Source organism: Chanos chanos, chromosome 5 (genome assembly GCF_902362185.1).
Source record: "Chanos chanos chromosome 5, fChaCha1.1, whole genome shotgun sequence".
Taxonomy (NCBI): Eukaryota; Metazoa; Chordata; class Actinopteri; order Gonorynchiformes; family Chanidae; genus Chanos; species Chanos chanos.
The window spans coordinates 28537076-28560814 of record NC_044499.1 but is presented as its reverse complement, the minus strand read 5'-3'; the positions used below and the strand labels follow the sequence as shown (position 1 = coordinate 28560814).

The 23739-nt window shown below is 43.9% G+C and overlaps 1 protein-coding gene across 1 annotated transcript in view; it reads right to left on the bottom strand.

Moving 5' to 3' along the window:
• Window positions 1-22974, bottom strand: part of aatkb (apoptosis-associated tyrosine kinase b) — a 48236-nt gene extending 25262 nt beyond the window's left edge. The window contains exon 1 of the mRNA XM_030775475.1: window positions 22893-22974. Coding sequence (XP_030631335.1) covers window positions 22893-22974 — 82 coding nt within the window. The remainder of the gene's footprint in view (window positions 1-22892) is intronic.
• Window positions 22975-23739: the final 765 nt, after the last annotated feature.

Here is a 23739-nt window from a genome sequence, read left to right as displayed (position 1 = left end):
CTCTTTCTGCAAAACCTCATACAAAAGTGGCCAAATAAATAATTCATGGCACTGTATGTTCATTCAGCAAACACAAGCTCTTAATATAATTAACTCAAGTCATCACAACCTAAACTCAAAGAGCACACCTTTCTACAGGTGCAAACACTAAGCCTCAAAATTGTTAACACACCAATCCAAAATGCAGGATTAATAAATACTTTTTTGACTTCTGTAGAGAATCTTTGAGCTGGATGCCAGGGCTGACCCACATGAATACATTTTCATTGATGAGGCAAGGTTCAACCTAACAAGACGCAAAAGGGGGGTGCAACATCATTGGTCACCGTGCCATCAAACAAGTTTCTGGCCAGAGGGGAGGCAACATCACCCTATATCCTCCACCGCCATGTCAGAGTTGGTCCATACCATGTGGCACAACTCCTTCAATTTCTACATCAGGTGCACAATAACATTCTTCAACAGGAAGGGGAGTCAGGGCAACTAGAGCAAGCCCAATATGTTGTCATTTGGGATAACGTGAGTTTCCATTGAGCTGCTCTGGTCGCGTCTGGTTCAATGACCATCCCAGGTTCACCATTCTTTTTTGCCAGGATATTCCCCATTTCTGAATCTGATTGGGGAATTTCTCAGCATGGCAGTGGAGGGTGTATGACTGCAACCCCCTACGCACAGCAAATCCTCCTGTAGGCAATGGTGGATGCCTGTGGTGATGTGTCTGTGGAGTGTTTCTGGGGTTTTCTACGGCACACAAAGGCATTTTTCCCATGCTGCCTGGCAAGAGCAAACATAATGTGTGACGTTGATGAGATTATAGCATGACTTAGACCTGAGATGAGAATGCTGAGAAACCTATACGTTTGCTGCATTTGGAAATAAAGCTTTATGAAATTGGGTATTTCACTGTGCATGGAATTTCTCACATGTTTTGTCATTGTGACGTTTCAAAGGGCAGGTTTTTGTGTGAGGATTTGACAGACCAAGACCCAATCGCAGACCCACTGAGTAAAATAAGATTTATTCAAAACAGAAATCAGAATCCAATCTCAAAAACAGTGTCCAGTCCAAGGTCAAATCCAGAGGGCGAACAAATCCAAATCGTAAGGCAAAAGAATGTTTGTATCCTGTTTTGACCAAGGTCAGAGCCAGAGATCCACAGGGCAAACAAATCCAAAACGTATAGCAAAAACAGGTCCAGGTAAACACGGTCAAAATTACAGATCACGAAAGGCAAAACACACGGACTGGCAGAGAGAACAAAAGGTCACAATCTGACAAAGAACAGGTACAAACACAGGACTTAAATGCACAGAACAATAAACAGCAGAGACAGACTATTGGAGGAGACAAACCAGGTAATAATAGGAATCAGGTGGGGGGCGGGGACAGGAGTACACAGGGACAAACAGAAGCACATGGCAAAACCAAAACAAACAAAAGCACAACTCGACAATACACAGGATGGCCAACAGGGCGGCCAGATTCCCCAATCCTGGCAGATGTACTGACAGTACCCCCCTCTCAACAGACGCCTCCAGGCGTCATGGAAGATGAAGCTGGATGTTGGCGGTGGAAGTCTTGGATGAGCGTGGGATCCAAAATGTGACGGGCCAGAACCCACGACCTCTCCTCAGGACCGTAGCCTTCCCAATCTACGAGGTACTGGAGCCAACGGCCTCAATGACGGACATCCAGCAACCGGCGCACAGTGTACGCCTCTGACCCATCAATGAGCCGGGGGGGTGGGGGGGGGGGGGGTGGGTAGGACACAGGGGGTTACGGATGAATGGCTTGATCTTGGAAACGTGAAAAGTGGGGTGAATGCGACGAAGGGTTGTAGGAAGCTTGAGACGGACTGCAGTGGGGCTGATGACTGACAATGGGAAAAGGTCCGATGAACCGAGGGGCCAACTTGAGGGAATCCACTCTGAGGGGAAGATCTCGGGTGGAGAGCCACACACGCTGCCCCCGGCGATACATAGGAGCCTTGGAGCGATGCTTGCCAGCCTGGTGCTTCATCTTAGCTGTGGACCGAAGAAGGGCAGAGCGAGTACGCCTCCAGGTTCGACGGCAGCGGCGAATGAAAGCCTCAGCAGAAGGCACCCCAACTTCCTCCTCCTGGTCGGGGAACAGTGGAGGTTGGTAGCCAAGGGAGCACTCGAATGGGGACAGGCCAGTGGATGAGGACGTGTGGGAGTTGATGGCATACTCTGCCCAGGGTAACTGTTGACTCCAAGAGGCAGGGTTCTGGGAAGCCATACACCGCAACACCGTCTCTAGTTGTTGGTTAGCCCGCTCAGTCTGGCCATTAGTCCGTGGATGAAGTTTACAGAAGGCTTTCCAGAAGTTGGATGTGAATTGTGGGCCCCTGTCTGACACCACATCAACAGGTAGGCCATGCAGCCTGAACACATGTTGTATCATGAAATTTGCTGTTTCTTTGGCGGAAGGAAGTTTTGGGAGAGGAATGAAATGTACTGATTTGGAGAAGTGATCCACAACAGTGAGGATGGTAGTGTTACCTTCTGATGGAGGCAGACCAGTGACAAAGTCCAGGGAGATATGGGACCAGGGTCTCTTGGGAACGGGCAGGGGTCGTAGCAGGCCGGCAGGTGGCTGGTTGGAAGTCTTGTTCTGGGCACAGACCGAGCAGGCTGCGACGAAGTTGCGGATATCTTCTCCCATAGATGGCCACCAGAACCGCCGACCAATGAAGGCCTGCGTGCGTCTGACTCCAGGATGGCAGGACAGCTGGGATGAGTGACCCCACGCAGGACCTGTGAATGGACAATGCTGGGAACAAAAACACGGTTAGTGGGGCACTGACTGGGGCCTGCCTCATTCAACTGGGCAGCACGCACAGTGGATTCTATGTCCAACTGCGCAGCGGCCACGAGGCAGGAAGAGGGAAGAATGGTATCTGGTTCTTGAGAACTTTCAGGAGAGGTGAATCTTCGAGAAAGAGCGTCAGGTTTGATATTTTTGGAGCCAGGACGGTAGGACAGGGTGAAGTTAAATCTGGAGAAGAATAGGGACCATCGAGTTTGACGGGAGTTCAGTCTTTTGGCCGTTCGGATGTACTCCAGGTTCTTGTGGTCAGTCCAGACGAGGAATGGAACATTGGCTGGAGGGGGCCTATGTCTCCACTCCTCCAGTGCCAGCTTGACTGCGAGTAACTCCCTGTTGCCGATGTCAATTCTGCTCGGTGGCAGTGAGACGATGGGAGAAGAAAGCACAAGGATGGACCTTATTGTCCTTGGGGGAGCGTTGGGAAAGAACTGCTCCAACGCCGATGTCGGAAGCATCTACCTCCACGATGAATTGTAGGTCAGGGTCAGGCTGGATCAGGACTGGGGCAGACGTAAAACGTTGCTTCAGGTTAAGGAAGGCTGCTTCTGCTGCAGGGGACCAGGAGAATTTAACAGCCGACGAGGTTAGGGCAGTGAGCGGGGCAGCCAAGGTACTGTAATTACGAATAAAACGACGGTAAAAATGAGCAAAACCCAGAAAGCGTTGAAGCTCCCGACGATTGGAGGGGGAAGGCCATTCTAGTACCGCCTTGATCTTTTTCTGATCCATCTGAACAGTGCCAGCTGAGATAACAAACCCAAGGAAGGAGACCGTGTCCTGGTGAAACTCACACTTCTCTACTTTAACAAAGAGCTGATTCTCCAGCAGGCGTTGGAGGACTCTGCGGACATGAGACATGATCTGCAAGGGAGTTAGAAAAGATCAGGATATCAAGGTAGACAAAGACAAATTGGTTCAGCATATCCCGGAGGACGTCGTTGACCAGAGCCTGGAACACCGCAGGTGCATTGGTTAAACCAAAGGGCATTACCAGGTACTCATAGTGGCCAGAGGTGGTGTTAAAGGCCGTCTTCCACTCGTCCCCCTCATGGATTCGGACCAGGTGGTAAGCATTGCGGAGATCCAGCTTGGTGAAGACGGATGCTCCCTGAAGTAGTTCAAAGGCTGAGGTCATGAGGGGAAGAGGGTAGCGATTTTTGATGGTTATATCGTTGAGGCCCCGGTAGTCAGTGCAAGGACGGAGGGAGCCATCCTTTTTCTCAACAAAGAAGAATCCTGCTCCTGCAGGCGAAGAGGAAGGACGGATTATACCTGCTGCCAGGGACTCTTGAATGTACTTATTCATGGCTTCAGTTTCGGGACGGGACAGAGAGTAGAGGCGCCTCCTAGGAGGAGACGTGCCAGGCAGGAGATCTATGGCGCAGTCATAAGGGCGATGTGGGGGTAAGGACGTGGCCCTGGACTTGCTGAACACAGCTTTTAGGTCCATGTACTCAGGCGGAACAGCAGAGAGGTCAGGAAACTCTTCGGAGGACTTGGACTCTGGAAAGACAGGAATCTGAGCATGACGGAGGCAATGAGAGAGACAGAATGGGCTCCAACCCACAATTTTGCTGCTGCACCAGTCTATGTGAGGATTGTGTTTGGATAGCCATGGGTGACCCAGGACGATGGGTGCTTGAGGGGAATCAATAATAGAGAAGTAGTTGTTCATGATGGTTGCCAGAAAGACTGAGACTCACCGGGATGCTGACATGTGTGATGTTGGCTAACCTCCGTCCATTCAATGTGTGGGCCACCAAAGGCGACTTGAGCAAAGTAGGCCACCCCCACTGAGCAGCCAAGCTGGAGTTGATGAAGTTCTCCTCAGCACCTGAATCGACCAAGGCAGAAGCTTCAAGTCTTTGGTCTTCCCACTCCAGAATGACAGGAAGAAGGGTGCGTTGTGTCGAGGAGATTTTGACAGGGGTCATGCTCACCGGTACTCCTCGTCCTACTGGTGAGTGTTTTACTGGGCAGGTCGCGATGAAGTGTCCTGGTTGACCACAATACAGACAGGAACGGGTAGTTATCCTTCTCTGTCTCTCAGCTGGGCTCAGGCTCCAGAGAATGAGAATGGACCGGTGATGATGGGAGGGTTGGTTGACTGATCGGAACCTCGGCAGCTGCTCTCAGAGGGCCCCTGGAAAATGTACCTCGGCGACACTGTTGTAACCGTGCGTCGATTCGGATGGCCAGGTTCACCAAGACCTCACAGGTGTCAGGCAGATCCTGAGTGATTAGCTCATCTAAGATGTCTTCAGAGAGGCCATTCAGAAAGGTGTCATGTAGAGCATCTACGTTCCACCCACTAGAGGCGGCCAGAGTCTGGAAGTCAATGGCATAATCAGACACAGACCTGCGCCCCTGGCGCATGTGCAGTAACTCGTGACCAGCCTCACGCCCATGTTTTGAACGGTCAAATACTCTCTTCATCTCTGTGGAAAAGGACTGGAAATCTCTACAAAAGGATGACTCAGCCTCCCAGACAGCTGTTCCCCACTGCCTCGCCCAACCAGACAACTGAGTGATTACATAAGCCACTTTAGCTCGTTCGGTGGGGAACGAAGAAGGTTGCAGCTCAAAAATGAGAGAACATTGGGACAGAAAAGAACGGCAGGTGCCGGGCTCACCAGAGTACTTCTCAGGAAGAGGCAGATGAGGCTCACGGGCAGACAGAGAGGGTGAAGACGACGGCGCTGGGGTATCAGGCGAAGAGATGGCTGGGGCTTGTGGGTTGCTCTGGGCTAGCCGGAGGGGCTGGATACTACCCGTCAAGTCTGCGATATTATCAGCTAGCGAGTCCAGGATCTTGCTTAGCGAATCCAGCTGAGCCTGGTGTTTTCCCAGCATTCTTCCCTGCTGTTCCAGAGCAGTCTTCACCTGACCAGGGTCTGCTGGGTCCATCTTGGTCAGATTGTACTGTGAGGATTTGACAGACCAAGACCCAATTGCAGACCCACTGAGTAAAATAAGATTTATTCAAAACAGAAATCAGAATCCAATCTCAAAAACAGTGTCCAGTCCAAGGTCAAATCCAAAAATCCAGAGGGCAAACAAATCCAAATCGTAAAGCAAAAACAGGTCCAGGTAAACACGGTCAAAATTACAGATCACGAAAGGCAAAACACACGGACTGGCAGAGAGAACAAAAGGTCACAATCTGACAAAGAACAGGTACAAACACAGGACTTAAATGCACAGAACAATAAACAGCAGAGACAGACTATTGGAGGAGACAAACCAGGTAATAATAGGGATCAGGTGGGGGGCGGGGACAGGAGTACACAGGGACAAACAGAAGCAAACAAAAAAAAGCACAACTCGACAATACACAGGATGGCCAACAGGGCGGCCAGATTCCCCAATCCTGGCAGATGTACTGACATTTTGACCCAAACAGCATATACAGTAGTATTCCCTTATCCACTAATGTAAGAGGTAGTTATTAGGGTACTGTTTTGAATTTCTCTTGCCAGGGTATTTCTGAAAGGGTTATGTGGATAGTCAGAACTGTGATTTTACAAAGTTCCAAAATATTTCTCTGAAAACCTATTCTAAACATTTTGGTAGCAGTGTTTTGAATTAATCCCTCCAGTGTGTAGTAAACAGTCATGTAGTCTGTGTTTTTGACAGCTTGTGTGTTTTGTCTGAGGGCAAAGTTTGAATTGGGGCCAGGAGTTAGATGTTTGTACTGTTGAGTGTGCGTTTTTAAAATTGTGTGCGAAGATTGAGAAAATGGTGAATTGTTCCAGGAATTGTGTCTAAATAATTGAGAAAAACTGTGAAAGAGAGAGAGACAGAATGAGGGCAGAAGGATGAGGTGAAGAGGTGAAGTGGAACTGGGCTGAACACTGTGACAGAGTACAAGGCTAAAAACTAGCTATCATTCTCTCCCTCTCTCCAAGAGTTTCCTCTCTGTCTGTCTGTCTGTATGTGTTAGACACAAAGTCTTCTCTCTGTCTGTCTGTCTGTATGTGTTAGACACAAAGTCTTCTCTCTGTCTGTCTGTCTGTATGTGTTAGACACAGAGTTTCCTCTCTGTAAGTCTGTCTGTATTTGTTAGACACTGTGTTTTCTCTCTGTAAGTCTGTATGTGTGTGCTAAACACAAAGTTTTCTCTCTGTCTGCATATATGAGTTAGACACAGAGTTTTTTCTCTGCCAGTCTGTATATATATGTTAGACACAGAGTTCTCTGCAGTGCACCACTGAATGAGGTCAGGTCTGCCACACAACAGGATCCAGACATCTTTATCTGGGTCAAACCCAAACTCCAAAATACCAATGAGCTGTATTTTAGGACTGAGATGGTGAGTATGGATTACATTGTGTTTCTATTGGTTGTAAACCCAAATAATATTAAACACATCCAAACTCTTCCCTCAGACTGAAAGACTAAAAATTTTGAAAAGCTTTTTTAAAATTTTTGACAGGACAGAGTGTCCAGCAGGTGTGTACATGTCACAAATTGGATGAGAGACTGAAAAATGCGCAGTTCACCAGGTTTTATTTAACAGAAATAAGTGGACACTATGGATTAATTAACTGAATGAACCAAAGGAAACAAGGCAGTGACTAAATAATGAACACCTCATCTAAAATGGCCACTGAGGAAGGAGTGTTCATGTTCATGGTGGGTGGGTGGGGTTTGACAGTCACAACACTTATATTTTTTTTCATGAGTCACATGTTCATATTGCCTTAGTGGGTTTTTTTTTTTTATTAATGGGAATAGGTATGTCTAAAGCTCTATAGCAAAGGCTTATCTTTCCCTCAAATGAAACTAAAACAGCCAAAGTACTGTAAAACATAGCAAAACACACTGCCTTCTGGGAGGCCAAATTGGCCGAAACAGGGAGATATGGAGGATGTTTTCTCTGTGCCCATTTAGATGACACCTAGTTGGATGCAATTTGCAAAACATTTTCTATCAGAGGAAAACACAGGAGATGCCAACCAAACAGATGTGGCCTCACAATGAGTTTCCAGTATTGTAAACTAGGTGCAGTTCTGTATAGTCATGTTCAACATAACATACAATGGCAGTGGAAAAGTAACCAGGGCAACAAAAAAAAATCATCAATTTGTGACTGAAATGCTATATAAAATGCTCCCAGTGTTGACACTGAAACAGTCCTACAAAACCAGTTACTTCTGAACACTTGCCCCTATGATGCTCAAATTCTGTCCAATAACTATAAGAAAATTATAACTTTAGATTAGGTTACATTCTGTAATCTACTTTAGGACTGCTGACCTGTTAGGGAAGATAGTGACTACTTACTCATATTGGGCCAGTGTCATGGGAACTCCAAGTCAAGCTCTCTGCTACAATCAAATAATCAAATGGTCCTTCAGCTAAGTCCTTTTTTACTGTGTTGATCACAGTGTGCAGTGCCAAAATGTCACAACCTGGTTTTGAATGGCCCTGCAACTGCCAGACCAGTTGACATGTCATTTTGCTGCAGTGCTTGTGTGTTAGTGTCTTGTTCATGTGTCTGTGAGACACAGATGTCTGCAAGCTCCATGTAAGCAGGAGGATCTCCTCAGAGATGCTGTTCTACCCATCCGCAGATTGTACGTGACACACAATGGGCAGTACAGGTTACAGTTGTATGAAACACACACACACACACACATACACACATACACACACACACACACACACACACACACACACACACACATGATTTTCATTAATGTAAGGATTGTGTAACTCTGAGAAATTATGCTAGGCTGGTATTGAGGCCTGCACCAACAGTGTAACTGAAAGTCTGTCCTCTCCTGGCTGCTGCTTTCCACACAGCAGCCTTGCCATAAAATGCATGTCAGCTTCTACGTCACTGGCACATTGCTGCTACATCATTGCCACATCATCGCCACATAACTGGCACATCACTTTCACATCACTGTTACATCATGATGACATCACTTTCACATCAATGCCATTGAGCCGGTCTTTACATTTAGCCTTACACCCACTCATTATTTCCAACAATCCTTACAGTAAACTCATGTTTTCCCATTCTTAAATTTACTGATATTAAAGCAGTTTAAAATTTCTTTTGTAGGGTTCTTTAAATTGGACCTTGCGTTGATCAGGTAAAATACTAGGATTTTGATATTTTAAATTGGGGTGGCAATGTGTTTGTCAAAATTTTAAAATCTGACAACAAACGTAATCAAAAATTCAATATCAAATTTTGATAGGTCCATAAAAGGTCATTATAGAATGGCAATGGCTTTACATGAAAATTCAAAGATTTAAAAACAATACAGTACAGTACAGTAACTGAAATTAAAGAATACAGTAAATGACACAACAAACAAAATAAATAGAAATATAACACACAAACAAACAAACAAAAAACCCTGAAGTTATTTTGCTGTGAATTTGAAAATTGTCTTGCGAGGGGAAAAATGGTTGCATTTTTCTGGAGTCAATGGATTTAAAATAGACACCATGTGACAAAAACAAAAATAAAAACAACAAACAAACAAACAAACAAAACAAAACAAAACAGACCAGATTATACAAAATGTCGAAGATATGTCAGAATTAGATGTGAGAATAAATCCAGAAACATGATATCAATTTATGATACATTTTTATAAAATGACAATTCAAATGCTGATTAATTTAAAAAATCACATTTTTATATTAAGCTTCATACTCTTCAATACAATGAAAGATTGACAGACTGACTGAAGCTTCATGGTGCTTACGCTATTACATCACATTATGCACTGAGTGTTTTATTGTGTATTCAGTGCGTTAGTTTCAGAGAAGGCCATACGTATCCACTGCCTACTGAACTTATACAAGTACTGTTTTAGCAATTTTTGTTTGAACAACCCTTGTTTAAGACTTAGTGTTCTCAGTTTTACAAGCGCTAGCCTACAGTCTACAGTTCAGTGCCGTTTACCACAGATTAACGTGTACTAAATGTTTATTTTGGCATAATCTGTTACCGTGCTGTGGCTCTAGTCTAGGCTTAAATCTACACAACCAAATCGATATTTGATTAGATCAGGAAACGCACGTCTCCACCGCATCAGAAACAATTATAACGCGGACCGAAGAGCAAACCGCAGAGAACAGTTCGAAATCAAGGCTGACATTTCAGGTTTTCCCCTCTGTCGATCATACGTACAATCATGGGTCGAAATTTTAATATTCTAACATCTACAATTGTAATAGTCACCAATTAAAAATATATGTTGTAATATGTGTCTATTTTTTTTTCCTCGTGTACTGACTTAAATGTCTGAGATGTAACTATCGGATGCCAAGCGATAGAAAAAAAACACGGGTAAAGGACTGAGGTCCCATCTACTGGTCTGCCAATCAGTTTGAGGTGTTGGTGGGACAGGACAAAGTTTTTTATGTAGGCTACTGCCAGCAGGTTAGGTTGGATGGGGGGCAGAGGCGGCGCAGCGCGAGAGGCGGCGGCATCACCTTCTGTTTTTGGCTGGACAACAATTGTGTGGATTCCTGTCGCACTTTACAAGGATTGCTTTTTTGGGCGTGGACGCACGCAGTTGATCTTTTTCCCCCTTTTGGTAATTTTTCCCCTTTTACCTTTATTGTGTGACAGGTTCGTCAGCTTCTACTGGTGAAACACGTGGTTTTTGAACAGGACCGCCGAGTCCCATTCGGAGAGGTATAAGCGTATTATTGGCCAGTGCGCCACCGCGTGTGAAACTCTTAAAAAGAACTGCACTTTGCTAAGCCGGGACATTTAATGTATATAGTGGACTTTTGGTAGGGATCTGTGCAATTGTATGTTTAATGTAAATCATGGATTTTTGTTGGGAAATTGTGTTCTTTGATTGTACTGTGATGTCTGTTTGTCGGGTGCACTGTATGAATAACGTGCACAGTCTTTGGAACGCTTTATATTTCTTTTGGGATAAATGTATGGTGTGGATTTATTGTTCTATGAACGAATTAATCAAATTAGTTATAACTACGGGCTGTTCAACAGAGATTTGTGAGTGCAGTAGTACTTGTTGTCTCCTTATTGTGTTTTGAAAGAGGACGGCGTATCTTTTCTTTCATCGTGTCCGAAACATTGCCAGCAAGGCTAGTATAGTCAAGTCCGCCCAGACCTTTAAACTGTAGCCATTTTTGTTTTAAACATAGAGAGCGTTTGTTATACAATGTGTTTTATTTTACATAATTCGCAGCGTCAGTTTATCTCTGTTGGATAACGCGCTGTCGCATTTGTTCTGTGATTGCCGCCTATTCCACCACGGTGTCCCCTGGTGTAGGCACCTCTGAGGTCACTATTATCAGTCCTGACATCTGTGGCGTTAATTTTGCTGTCTTTATTATGAGAGCGCATACAGAGTACAAACGAGCACAGGGACAGCAATCGAACGTGCAGAGTGAGAGGTGAAAAATAATGTTGTGGCGAATAAAGCTGGTATCACGAGTACCCAAGTTATGGTTGAGCACGGACATGAGGGTCGCATGGACGTCTCAAGTTGCTCGCTGTCACTTTCATTTTGAGCGCTCGCTCGAGTTTTCATCTCCTCGCTCTCGATGTATTTTTCCAAATACGGCATGGATTAAGGCTTGACTAGACCAGAGCCATGTAGAGAAATGCTAGACTGTTTATTAAAGAGAAATAATAGTATCACAAAATGATACTGGCAATCATTTACTCTATTTACGCGACTGGTGTTAATTGTTTTGTGAATCGTTAGTTAGTTGTTAGTGGATTAACGGGAACAGGTTGAAATTAATGATAGATCGTACAGAATTTCACTTTAAAAATACATATTGATGTAACTACATACACATGCCGGCGTGCTATATAAATATTGTAAATCAATGCATTTATTGACTGCTAATTACCAAAAATCGCAGTTCTGTCTCTCTGTATTTACGCATTCAAATTGCCCAACTGGAACTAAATCACGTGACGATCAAGCGTTTTGAACTTCCGTTGACGTGACTCTCTCTCCATAAGGCTCTGGTCATTTGAAAACTCGAGCGAGCGCTCAAAATGAAAGTGACAGCGAGCAACTTGAGACGTCGATGTGACCCTCATATCTGTGCTCAGTCATAACTTGTGTATGCTCGTGATACCAGCTTTATTCGCCACAACATTATTTTTCACTCCTCAATTTCTATTTCTGCACGTTCGATTGCTGTCCCTGTGCTCGTTTGTACTCTGTATGCGCTCTCATAATAAAGACAGCAAAATAACGCCATAGTCTTCTTTGAAGGGACCACGGTTTGAGTCATGTTTCAAAAGCCTGCTCTCTTTTGGATGGAATCCTCTCATTCCTTCCCCTGTGTGTGTGTGTGTGTGTGTGCGTGTGCACGCACGCACATGGCTAATGTGCTTTGGGGGTTTGGTTTGTGCGTGGGGCATGTTTATATATCCTCACATAACTTGTGGTATTTTGTTCATGTCGAAAAAGGTCAGAGCATGAAATTTTCATTGTGAGTAATATGTCACTGTTTTTCAGGATGCAATTGCATGAGATGTGCTTTTACCAGGCATTCTCCATTGCAGTAGTAGGTTCTGCATGCTCCTGCTGTGTGTCTGTGTGCCGCAGGAAGACTGAGGAGGGCGAAGAGCCGGTGATACAAAGAAAAAGATACATCAGGTCAACTGAGAAATGACACGAGTCTCAACCAGCAAGTTTCTGCTCTTCTCCCTCTCATCCAATTTTTTCTTTTGTCTCCATCTGTCCATTCCCTCACCCCCATCATCACTTTTCCTTTCATTGTCACTGCCCCACCCCATCTTCCTACCTCTCTCTGTAGATTGCATAATTCTATAGCCATCTCTTGGTGAGGCATCTTGGTCTATGAGTGGCCCCCAGCCCCTTGTTCTGATCCCTGCACGTTTCCACCAGACATGGTTCTTAGGCAAGGAGACTTCATGCAGAGTGAATTACATAACAGTCTCTGAAGAGGATCCAATTACCACACAGTTCTTTGAATCTCTCACATTCCAGGTCTCTGGGGGTCATCAGTAACACATGAACAGCAAGGATCCCCTCACTCTGTGAAGAAAGGCACCCTTCATTAAAATTCCCCTGCACTCTCATGCATATTTTCATAATGGTGATGATAAGAAGTTTTCTTGATGCTCCCCAGGTGGTGATATATCTTTGAAACTGTGATGGGACATTTGAGGAGCTAACTTAACGATATGGATTCAGGGTGAAGACATGCGGCAAAACAGCTCACCACCTGAATTGATAATGTGGAAGGATAAGCACACACGTTTCATGTTTAATCCAGACATCTCCTTTCCTACCAGGCCTCTGAATCACCAATAGTTACTGAAATTTGAGAAATATGGAATCGGTAAGTGCCTGTGGGAGGTTGAGTTAACATCAGACTGAATGATAAAGTATGGATGTGGCTGCAGGTGTAGCATTAGGTAAAACAGTTGAGGTGTTATGATTGAAGCCTGGAGAGGAGAAGCATTTTCATCAGTAACTGAGGTTTACGTTTGGGGGAACATTGGTAGACTTCGTTCTGTCCTTTTAATGTAGCCTGGATATGATGGAAGGGGCGGTCCCTTTTCGTAGAAGATAAAGACTACATATAAACTAAGCAACCTGTGTTAGGAAACTGTTCATACAACATCTTTGTGGGCTTGTATTAAAAAAAATAAATAAAAAACTGATTTATAGATCCACTACACCTCTGTGCCCACCAGCACAGTTTGTGCTAATCTGAAGAGTGAATGAGGGACACTTTGGTTTAGCCTGATGCATTGAATAGTAGCCTTTAAACACAACTACTCGCCATCTCGTTTAAGACAAGTGGCTGACACCATTCTTGCCTGGCTTTGAGGACAGCTTTGGTATTTTTATGCATACTGACAAGAGTGCTGAAGTGCATTCGCACTGCGTTCAGCGCTTACCAAACGCTGTCGCCATGGAGATAGAAAGGTTTGGTACAGCTCATTAATTTAAATACTTAACTTGTACTGCGCGTTTGAAGGTCAAATATAGTTAGCTTTCATCGAACCATCAACCACATACAAGATGCCTGTCTGGATCCATTAGAAAAAAAGCAGTCCCTTCACTGAGTGGAACACGAAAAGGGCAGATCTATGTAACTGTACCACTGTCTGAAACCATGTGTAGCCACCTGTCATTGAGTGGAGCATGTTAAATCATACATGCATGCACATATTAATGCGCACAAGCTCACTCTCTCGCTCTCTCTCTCTCTCTCTCTCACACACACACACACACACAGATATAGCCTATAGTGTCTGTTTACACCTGATCAGATGTTTTTTGTGCAAATGATAGGTGTACTTAGCATGACTGCATAATCTCTTTCTCCAGCTTCCTACCTCTCTCTGGTGTGTGTGTGTGTGTGTGTGTGTGTACACTGCGCCTATGACCTGAGGACACAGATCTGGAGTGGGGGTTTTGTGTTGAATATTGGATGAGCTCACTTGAAACAGTGGGCGACAGTGAGAGAAAGAGAAAGAGAGCTGTTGCACGACTACTTCACACATACACACCCATGGACCATATACTAAACACGGCTATACATACTCCTGTGTCATAATCCTCAAAATCCATGCATTATATACTGTCTTATGCCAAACCCATCTCAGTAATCCAACTGTGAGTGTATGCTGTCTAATAAACCACAGTTTGAAGTTTTAGGTATGAACAGACATAAATATGGGTATGAATTTTCATTGGCCTAACACTGACAGTGATGATGACTGAATGTGACATCTTTGTTGCCACGGTCACCATCTAATAGCATCTGCTGTGTGATGGCACTGCAACAGATTCATACCCCCCACACAAGTCAACACACACACAATCACACGAAAACCTTGTCAAACAGGCAAAGATCACAGAGCCGTGAGAGCAGAGTGCCTCTCTCATATGACCAATGCTCTGGAGCCAAAATGGTGGCTGAATCAGCATATTCAGAACTATAGACACTTTCATGTCCGAAATGGTGGAAGGATTCAGCATATGTAGATGGTGTTTCATTTGCTATTTAGCGTGTGTGTATTTGTGCATGTGTGTGTGTGTGTGAGAGAGAGGGGGGGGGGGCACAGAGAGAGAAGTATATTGCATATGACACTGAGGTGCACATTTGTACCTTAGTGCTGCTCCCCACAGCCTGGAACAGCTCAATGACTCCTCACTATTCCAGTATTTAGTCACAATGGGGTTTAGTCACAATGTCCCTCCAGACTAGTGCAATAATAACTCTTTTACCACACATTGTATTACACACATTGAAAGTTGCATTGTTCTCATAAATTTGCTTGCTATTTTGATCTATTATAAACCTAAGTGATCTATTTTGCCTATTAGAATATGTTCTGTAAAAAGGGTAGGTATAAGCTAAAGCTTCAGCCTACACCATTTCAGTCAATATTTTTGTTCTTTCCTTTTAATTTAATACGTTATGGTTGTTTATTTATTTCTATGTGCATTCATTTTGGAAAATTGTTAATGGGGATCGAAATAAAAAAAAATCATTTCTAGGAACGAATGCAAATGTGTTTATGAAGGAATATTGTGCATGCAGATCAGAATGTTTGCCTCACAGCAAGGTCCCGGGTTTGATTCCCAGCCAGGCAGCCAGGCGGCCAGGGTCCTTTCTGTATGGAGTTTGCATGTTCTCCCCATGTCTGCGTGGGTTTCCTCCGGGAGCTTCGGTTTCCTCCCACAGTCCAAAGACATGCAGGTCAGGCGAACTGGAGATAATAAATAGTCCCTGGGTGTGAATGAGTGCATGAATGTGTTTGTCTGTGTGTCTGCCCTGCGATAGACTGGCGACCTGTCCAGGGTGTTTCCCTGCGTTTCATCCAATAAATACTGGGATAGGCTCCAGCACCCCCCGCAACCCTAATTAGGATAAGCAGCTTAAATAATGAGTGAATGAGTGAGATCAGAATGTGTGCAGATATTTCCAGAATGTCATTTTGACTGTAGAAGCTCTCTGGTCCATTACACTTTAACTTCTTAAATGAAGTGACTGCTGAGTAAGACTGCGGGGAGAACCCTTCCTTTTCTGTCTCACAAACAGGGCTTTTCCTAACCGGCAACCATGCACGCTGTCCATGGTGCTGAAACAAACACACTGGTGAATGATAATCTCCCACACAACACTGCAGCTGGGCCTCTCAGTGTGCTTCATACATAACCAGTCTGCTACTGTGGTAAAGGGTGAGGAAAGACATCTTTTTCTGTATAATGTGGAACAGCACTATCCTTATCCTCCAATCAGCAGATCTGTCCTTAGCCAGCCTCTCGCACAGCTTTCAAATTAATCAAAGTCTAGAAAATATAAGACATTACTCATGAATAGAGCATGGACCTACATTGTTTCTGATTAAAAAGCAGAACTGAGTCAGTAGTGGCGAATACTGGGTGTTTTACAGTGAAGACACTGTACTCTGCTGCTGCTGCTGCAAAGAGATAAGCACACAGCACATTAATTCCACAAGCCTCAAGCCACCCTCGTGTCTATAAATACCAGAAGACTGCACAATGCCAGATCCAGAACAACATACTTAATGAAAACCTAGAGTTTAGTGTGTGTGCATGACAGAGAGAGAGAGAGAGAGAGAGAGAGAGAGAGAGAGAGAGAGAGAGAGAGGCAGTATGTAGATCATAACTTGAATTTGAAAGAAAAGTACCTCAACCCAATTGACCTCTGTCCTACAAACCTGCTTTCACAGCAGTTAGTTGGCTCAGCTTTCATTTGTGTGTGTGTGTGTGTGTGTGTGTGTTTTGACACCATATTGCTGTGCAAGCAGAAGCCCTCTCTATGTGTTCTGGGTCACTGATGTCACATTGGATTCGGGAGCTATTTTGACTGGGAGCAAATTGCCCCAGCCGGTCTCAAATGCACCGTGCCAGCTATTCAAACCATCTCAAGCAGGCCACTGACTGTCAGGCACACAAAAATGTCCTTATTTTGCACTCCGACATAATGGCCAGTGAAAAAAGAAAGAAAAAAAGACAACAAACCAACCCAAATGTTAGTGTATTCAGTGGAATTCTACCAAAAAATGCTGACAAAACCAGACAAACATCCAGAGACTCAACAGAATTAAATATTTAGTACCAGAGATGTGCAGTACCAGAGATATGCTGTGTAACCATCAGGGGATACTTATAAACAGCTCACCAGACTACGAGGCTGTGGTCTTATTCATTCAGTTCTAAAGACCTTCAATGACATAACAACAAGTGATGGGGGATCGCTTTTCACCTGCAGGCTTCTCTGAAGTTATTTTCTGACTCTCTGGCTGTCTGTGTTTGAATAGCACCGACAGCTGCTGATCCTAACAGACAGTATGGAAGCAGCTGAGTTAGCCTTTAACTAACCCAAAAGACATCAGCATGGCCAAAGTGCGCATCCACTGCATCAACACACAAGAGAATGATAAGACTTATTATAGTATTATATGGGAGTTTTATAGTCCTGCAGAGTCAAAGTTCTTTAAAGTCATAGGACACCAGAGTCAGAGGACTCCCTCCAGAGTTCTGCAGGGTCATAGTACTCCAATGTCATAGTTCTTCAGATTTATCATAATTCAGGCTTATAGCATTACAGAGTCATGGTTCTCCAGAGCTGTAATGACTCAGGGCGTTTTCACACCTGAAAGTCCGGACCAAGGTCCAAACCAAGGTTCTTGTTTTGTTACATTGTATACATTTGATCTGGCTAGTTTTGGTTTCACACTGCAATTTTGTGAGCGAACTAAAGAACTTTGCATGACACACCTACGTGGGCTGCGTCTTCTCATACTTGACATTAATTGGTCTGTAGACAGGCGTGCATCTGACATTGGCGTGTTGTCAATCGGCAGGTAGCCTTCTCCATTTGAGTGGAGAAACATGAATGAACAGATTCATTTCGCTGCCACTATGCTATTATTATTATGGCATTACAACCAGCAGCACCAACTTCAAGCGCAGTAGGCCTACTCGAGACTAGTCCGAATTCACCAAATGAACGTCCTCATTGTGCAAAAATTATATATTTGCTGACATAATAATTGACGAGGTTTCACAACAGAGAGGAGCACAGGAATTGCTTGATGCCAGGATCAGACTACACGATATTTTTGTCTTTCATGATAGTCACTATGTCAGATTAGGCAATCATAGTGCCATAAATTCTTGCCATGTCTTGGCCGGGAGACTGGCAACACTACAAGTATGACCCCATCCAATCATGATATGCTGCCTTTCAAGACCTTGCGCAAGTTCATAGGTCATTAGGGAGGACGACTGTCATTCATCCTATTGGTCAACGTCAAGGAACATGTCGTAGGAGATGTCAGACTAGACAGGAAAATACCAAAAAATTCTGACATGCTAGACTTTTCGTGTCAAGTGTTGTGTTTCGTTGTGGGGTGTCCCAGACGCCACATCGCTGTTTTCAGATTATGTCACACTACAAGGGGTAAAGATGCCCGTTCGTCATTCCCAAAGCTGGAGGTTTGTCCGCGACGACCAATCATGCCAAAATTGGGCTGAAATCGTGTAGTCTGAACCCGGCATAAAAGGTTTTCTGCCCTCCCCTCCCCGGAGGCATTTCTTTTTGTTATTTTGCTCATTATTCCACACAAAACCACAGCCAAACTATGGAGGCTTACCAAGAAATATAAAAGGAAATCTCAGGGCCTAGGCGGACCCTCTGGAGATACCACCCACATTCCCTCGGTTTGGTTGAGCAGTCCTCCACACATCTCTTTAGTTAAAACACTCACACACATACAGGCAGGCATCCATCCACATTATTCACAGCATGTAGGGCTGTACTAGGTTAGGGACCAGTCTTAATTAACTTTATTCCCTAGACTACAAATGTTAATATATTAATGCCTGTTAGGTAGGTGCTAGTTGAGTGTCTTGGCGTTTCCCAAGTTACAGTCATAGTGCTCCAAGCCTGGTTCACGCAGCTCAGTGTGAAACATATCTATGCAATGAGTGATATGGAATGTGTAATATGGAATATGTTATATGAATCTATCAGTGTGTGATGAGGCAAAAATCAAAGAGAAGCTTACCAGGCTTCTTGGAAAGGCATCTCTGAGCGATTATAACCCTCATCGCAACCAGACATTTAAGCAAAACAGCCTCAAAAATGCATTCAGGTCACTTCAGAATGACTGAAAAATATTTTTATGTCCAATCCGTATATTTGTTAATGACTTTCAGGATTCAGAAGTATTATTAAAAAAGCACTATGATGGATTCATTCCTCACATAGTGACTAATATGCTCCAAACAGCTGTTCTCATGGAGTTCAGGGTGACAGCCCTGTGAAGCATTTAAATTTTCAGGTTGCTCTCACCCTCAATGCATCCCATTTTAACATCCCTCTTCAGTCACGAACACATCCTCACCTTTAAGACTGTAAACTCTGATCTGATCCTCAGCTCTCTGTAGCACAACCAGACTTCAAATTCAGGTTAAACAAACAGTGATCTCTCTCTCTCTCTCTTACACACACTCACACTCACACACACACACACACACACACACACACACACACACTATGAGATCATCTCCTTTCACGTTTGATGTATAACTTAAGTTCCCATTCTGTCTCATCTTCCTCAAACTTAAGGACCATCTCTGGTTGTTGTAAGAGCACAGCTAACTGTAGCATTGTAGTCTTAGCAATACAAATACACTCAGTGCAAATGGAGTAGAGAACAGCACTACACCATCAAGTGAGAGGAACAAATAAATGACGCCAACAATGCATTCTACATTAGGAAGGAAAGTAATGCCGCTATCCCCTCTATGTGTTTCATCACTGTAGCTCTCTTTAAAAACTGCACTTGCATTTCAACTACTAAAAAATTAAGTAAGAAATAATGGTGTGTGCGTGTGTGTGAGAGAGAGAGGGAGAGAGAGAGAGAGAGAGCGAAGAAATACAGGAGAAAACAAGATGGGAAAAGCTTGATTTTCTCCTGTTATCATAATCACACACACACACACACAATGCCTCTATGGTGACACTACAGACCATTACAGACAAACCTTCCTGATGGAAAGAGGCTCCATCTCAGGGAGCAATTAGCATAGATAGAAGAAAGAAAGAATAAAAATGAGGGATGTGTTAATCAGTGTGGTGAACGAGAGAGAGAGAGAGAGAGAGAGAGAGAGAGAAATATGGTGGTGTGCAGCTAGACAACCAGAATGTGGGTTTAAAGTGCCTTCCTCAGAACAAAACCAGCCAACTCATCTCTGTTGTATTCAGACACATGACGAATAAATCTACACACACGTACGCATAAAACATTAATTTAAAAGCAAATAGTCGTCAGAGAAATGAAAAAAACAAATGCTACTGCTGATAAGATACACATTCTCAGTGCAACCAATCTGAACTGCGAATTCAACCCACTAACTTGCATCACGTACACACATACAGACACACAGACACACACACACTCAATGCAATCATATTTACATAGACAAGCTCTTCTGCTGCACTTTTCAGAGCGACCTGATATACGTAGCATACATTAGCCTGATGTTGCTCTGCTTTATCAACCCCTCCTGTCCTCATCAACCTGACTCCGAATGAGCACAAAAACAATCAACACTCCATTCTCTTTGTGTGAAAAGGACATAGTGTCCCCTTAACCTCCTGTCGTTTCTTTCTTACCTATAGCCCCATTCCTGTGAGTAGGTCCGTGAGGTGGTGCTGGGTGATGGAGCTGAGAGACAGCTAACAGACACCAGTCGTCCACGCCTGACTGCATGCCTGACCCACCGGAAACATGAGCCCTCAAGGCTGGGACGCTGGCCAATGCTGCTGGTAAAATCACCCATCAGCCCCTCCACCCTCTGGTGATGTCATCACCTCCCACCCACCATCCCCTGTTAAGACAAACTCCAGGTTTCCATACCCTTCTCTCTCTCTCTCTCTCTCTCTCTCTCTCTCTCGTCCTTTCTCTTTCCTTCCAACTTTCTTATAAACTGAGTCACACAAAATGGCCAACTCAAGTTATGTTTTTGCTAAAATTACCCTATCACATTTATGAATATTTGTTGTTGATGTTGTGAAACATTTTTGGATCATTGTTAATGTTCACCACTGAAAACAAAGAAGAGACACGTGGAAACACTGTAATGTGTCTTTCCCTGCCACTGGACATGTCCTTTCATCCACTGTCATTTTTTGATGGTTTTGTATTTTAGTCCAGACACACTGGGTAACCTATATAACAACATGCTGAGGTTAATGAACATCATTTAGTGAACTCTGATCCTTTGTGGAATGTTCTCTCAGCAGACAATGTCTTCTGATGTACACTGCAAGTTTGTCATCTCAGTTGCAGATGATTGGTTGTAGATGAATGACAAGTGGTTTAGATAAATGGTTGTGGATGTATGTTTGTAGATGAATGGTTTTAATAAAGGGTTGTAGATGTATATATGTAGATGAATGGTCTTGATAAAGGGTTGTAGATGTATATTTGTAGATGAGCGGTTTAGATAAATGGTTGTAGATGTATATTTGTAGATGAGCGGTTTAGATAAATGGTTGTAGATGTATATTTGTAGATGAGTGGTTTAGATAAATGGTTGTAGATGTATATCTGTAGATGAGTGGTATGGCTTGAGTGACATGGCCGGACTTTAAATTGGCAGGCAAGCAATCATCTCCTCTCCCTCCCAGCTGAACCAAAACACAGCACACATTTATTCGGTTTGAATAAATCCATCAGCTCCCTTTCCTTCTCCTCCTTTAAAATCACACACTGCAGTGGCATGGCATACTTAAAACCACAGCCCTGTAAACAGTGCAGGAGGTCACTTTTGTCTCTCCTAACCCCCCCCCCCCCCCCCCCCAAAAAAAACCCAACAAACTCTTTTTCTATATGAAGACAAGATTTAAAAAATGCCAACGACAAATTAAAATGACCACAATTTTCCACTTGTTGCTTACAGTCATACAATAAGTCAAGAAGATTCTGGAAACAGGTGTGATTTCCCTCTCTGATCTTAGTCAGCTGCAATCTGTACCACCCATATGAGCTCTATTTATACATCATCAGTGAGAACCTAGGACCCTGTCCAACACTGTGATACAAGATTAGCAAATAGGTTCAAGTTCTCTGACTAATACCTTTAAAAAGGCATTACATGCCAGTATGTGAAAGAGATACTGAAAAACAAGCTGAGAGGGTCCAGAATTTTGATTGGGATGGACGTGGTCTGTAATTCTCCGGTAAGATGCAGACACACTGGATACAGGAGATGAATAGGATGACTCTGTCAGCAAGGGATTCCAGTCTATAGGCTAGCACAGACCCCTCTGGTCGCCATAGGAACCAATTAAAGAACCATCAGGCAAACTGTAGAACGTTCATTAGGATGTGAGAGATGTAACTGTCTATGGTAACAACCTGCAAGATTATTGGCTGGGAACCATGAGGTTTAATATGTAACAGTAATGTTTATTTATTTCTTGATTTTGGATTCAGTGCATTCTGTCTTTTGGCTTGGCTGCTTTATTCTTTGGTTAGTACATCCTCACATTGGTTGACCATTGCCCTAGAACCACCTAGAGACAAGTACCACAATCAGTGTACCAATAAGGGATACAGATTAACTGGTCAATGGTCACACATCCATCTTTATCTCTCACAGTTCTCCTGATGGTCACTAAGAAGACCACTTAGAATAGTGTGACATATCACCAAATGTGACATATCACCAAATTTCAAAAATTAAGGACGAACGGAAAGACTCTGAATAATTTATATTTCATATAATTGAATAACTCGAATAACTGCATAATTTAATACATATACTCAAATACTCTTACCTGTCCTCTTACAGAAAAAAACGGTCTACAGCAAACCTTGCTTAGGAGATGGGTACTTGGTACGCGACGAGGAGGTAGGTTTTTTCCTCAAAAATGATCAAGCCATCATACTGGTTGCTTATTAACGTAACATGGAAACACGCAACCTCTGTTATTCATAGGAAATAACATTAAAAATGGGTATTGTCAGCTTAAACGTTACAACTCACCTGTGTCAAAATGTGAGCTTAGGGCAAAACTGGGGTTGAAAAACGATGAAGACATTATTATCATAACTAGTCTCGCGGACATCGTCTTCAAACTGATGTTGTTGCAGGGTCGTTCTTTAAAAAATGGATCTCAAATCTGTAGCAGGAGAAGATGTGAATCGTAGCGTCAGAAACTGCATCTTCTCTCATTCAAAAACGAGTCTCGGTCCTTCCAGCGTGCTCCCGCATTTTTAGGCAGCGAACAGACAGTATCTTACTAAACGGATGTGGACAGATAATTCCACAAGCTTCATGCGTAGGTTCGTCGCTGCCTGTCGACGCAAATATCTACCTTCATGTTTCGACACTCCATCATTCATTCCAGCAAAGGAAACTGTTAGATTGTCACTGCAGAGGCACTGGTGAGAGCCGATACTTAGCCGTAGTGCATGCACCCAAAATTCTCACTGGTCGCTGCACCAAACGACGCGCAACCCCTGTGCTGCATCTCTCCAAATGCTCGACTCATACAAATGCACGGATCCACGCCGATACATGAGACTATTATCAGGTAACTGCTGTCACAGACTCAGTTTAATTGGAACTGGTCATGACATGTCTTCCCTCATTGACCAGTGGGGAGCTGTTCAGGTGCTGGTGGTAAGAGCGCCATCTTGCTTTTCTCTGCCCCAGCAGAATCTCGGCATTGCTCCGCTCTCACTCAGCGAGGGGGAGGGGCATGCGCAAGTCAGGATAGCGCAGACAGGTGCACCTCAGCTGGGAATGACGCTAACATCTCGTCCCTCGGTCTCTACGCCTCACACAGACTACACACACTTAGGATAAGAGAACTATTTTACGTGAAACG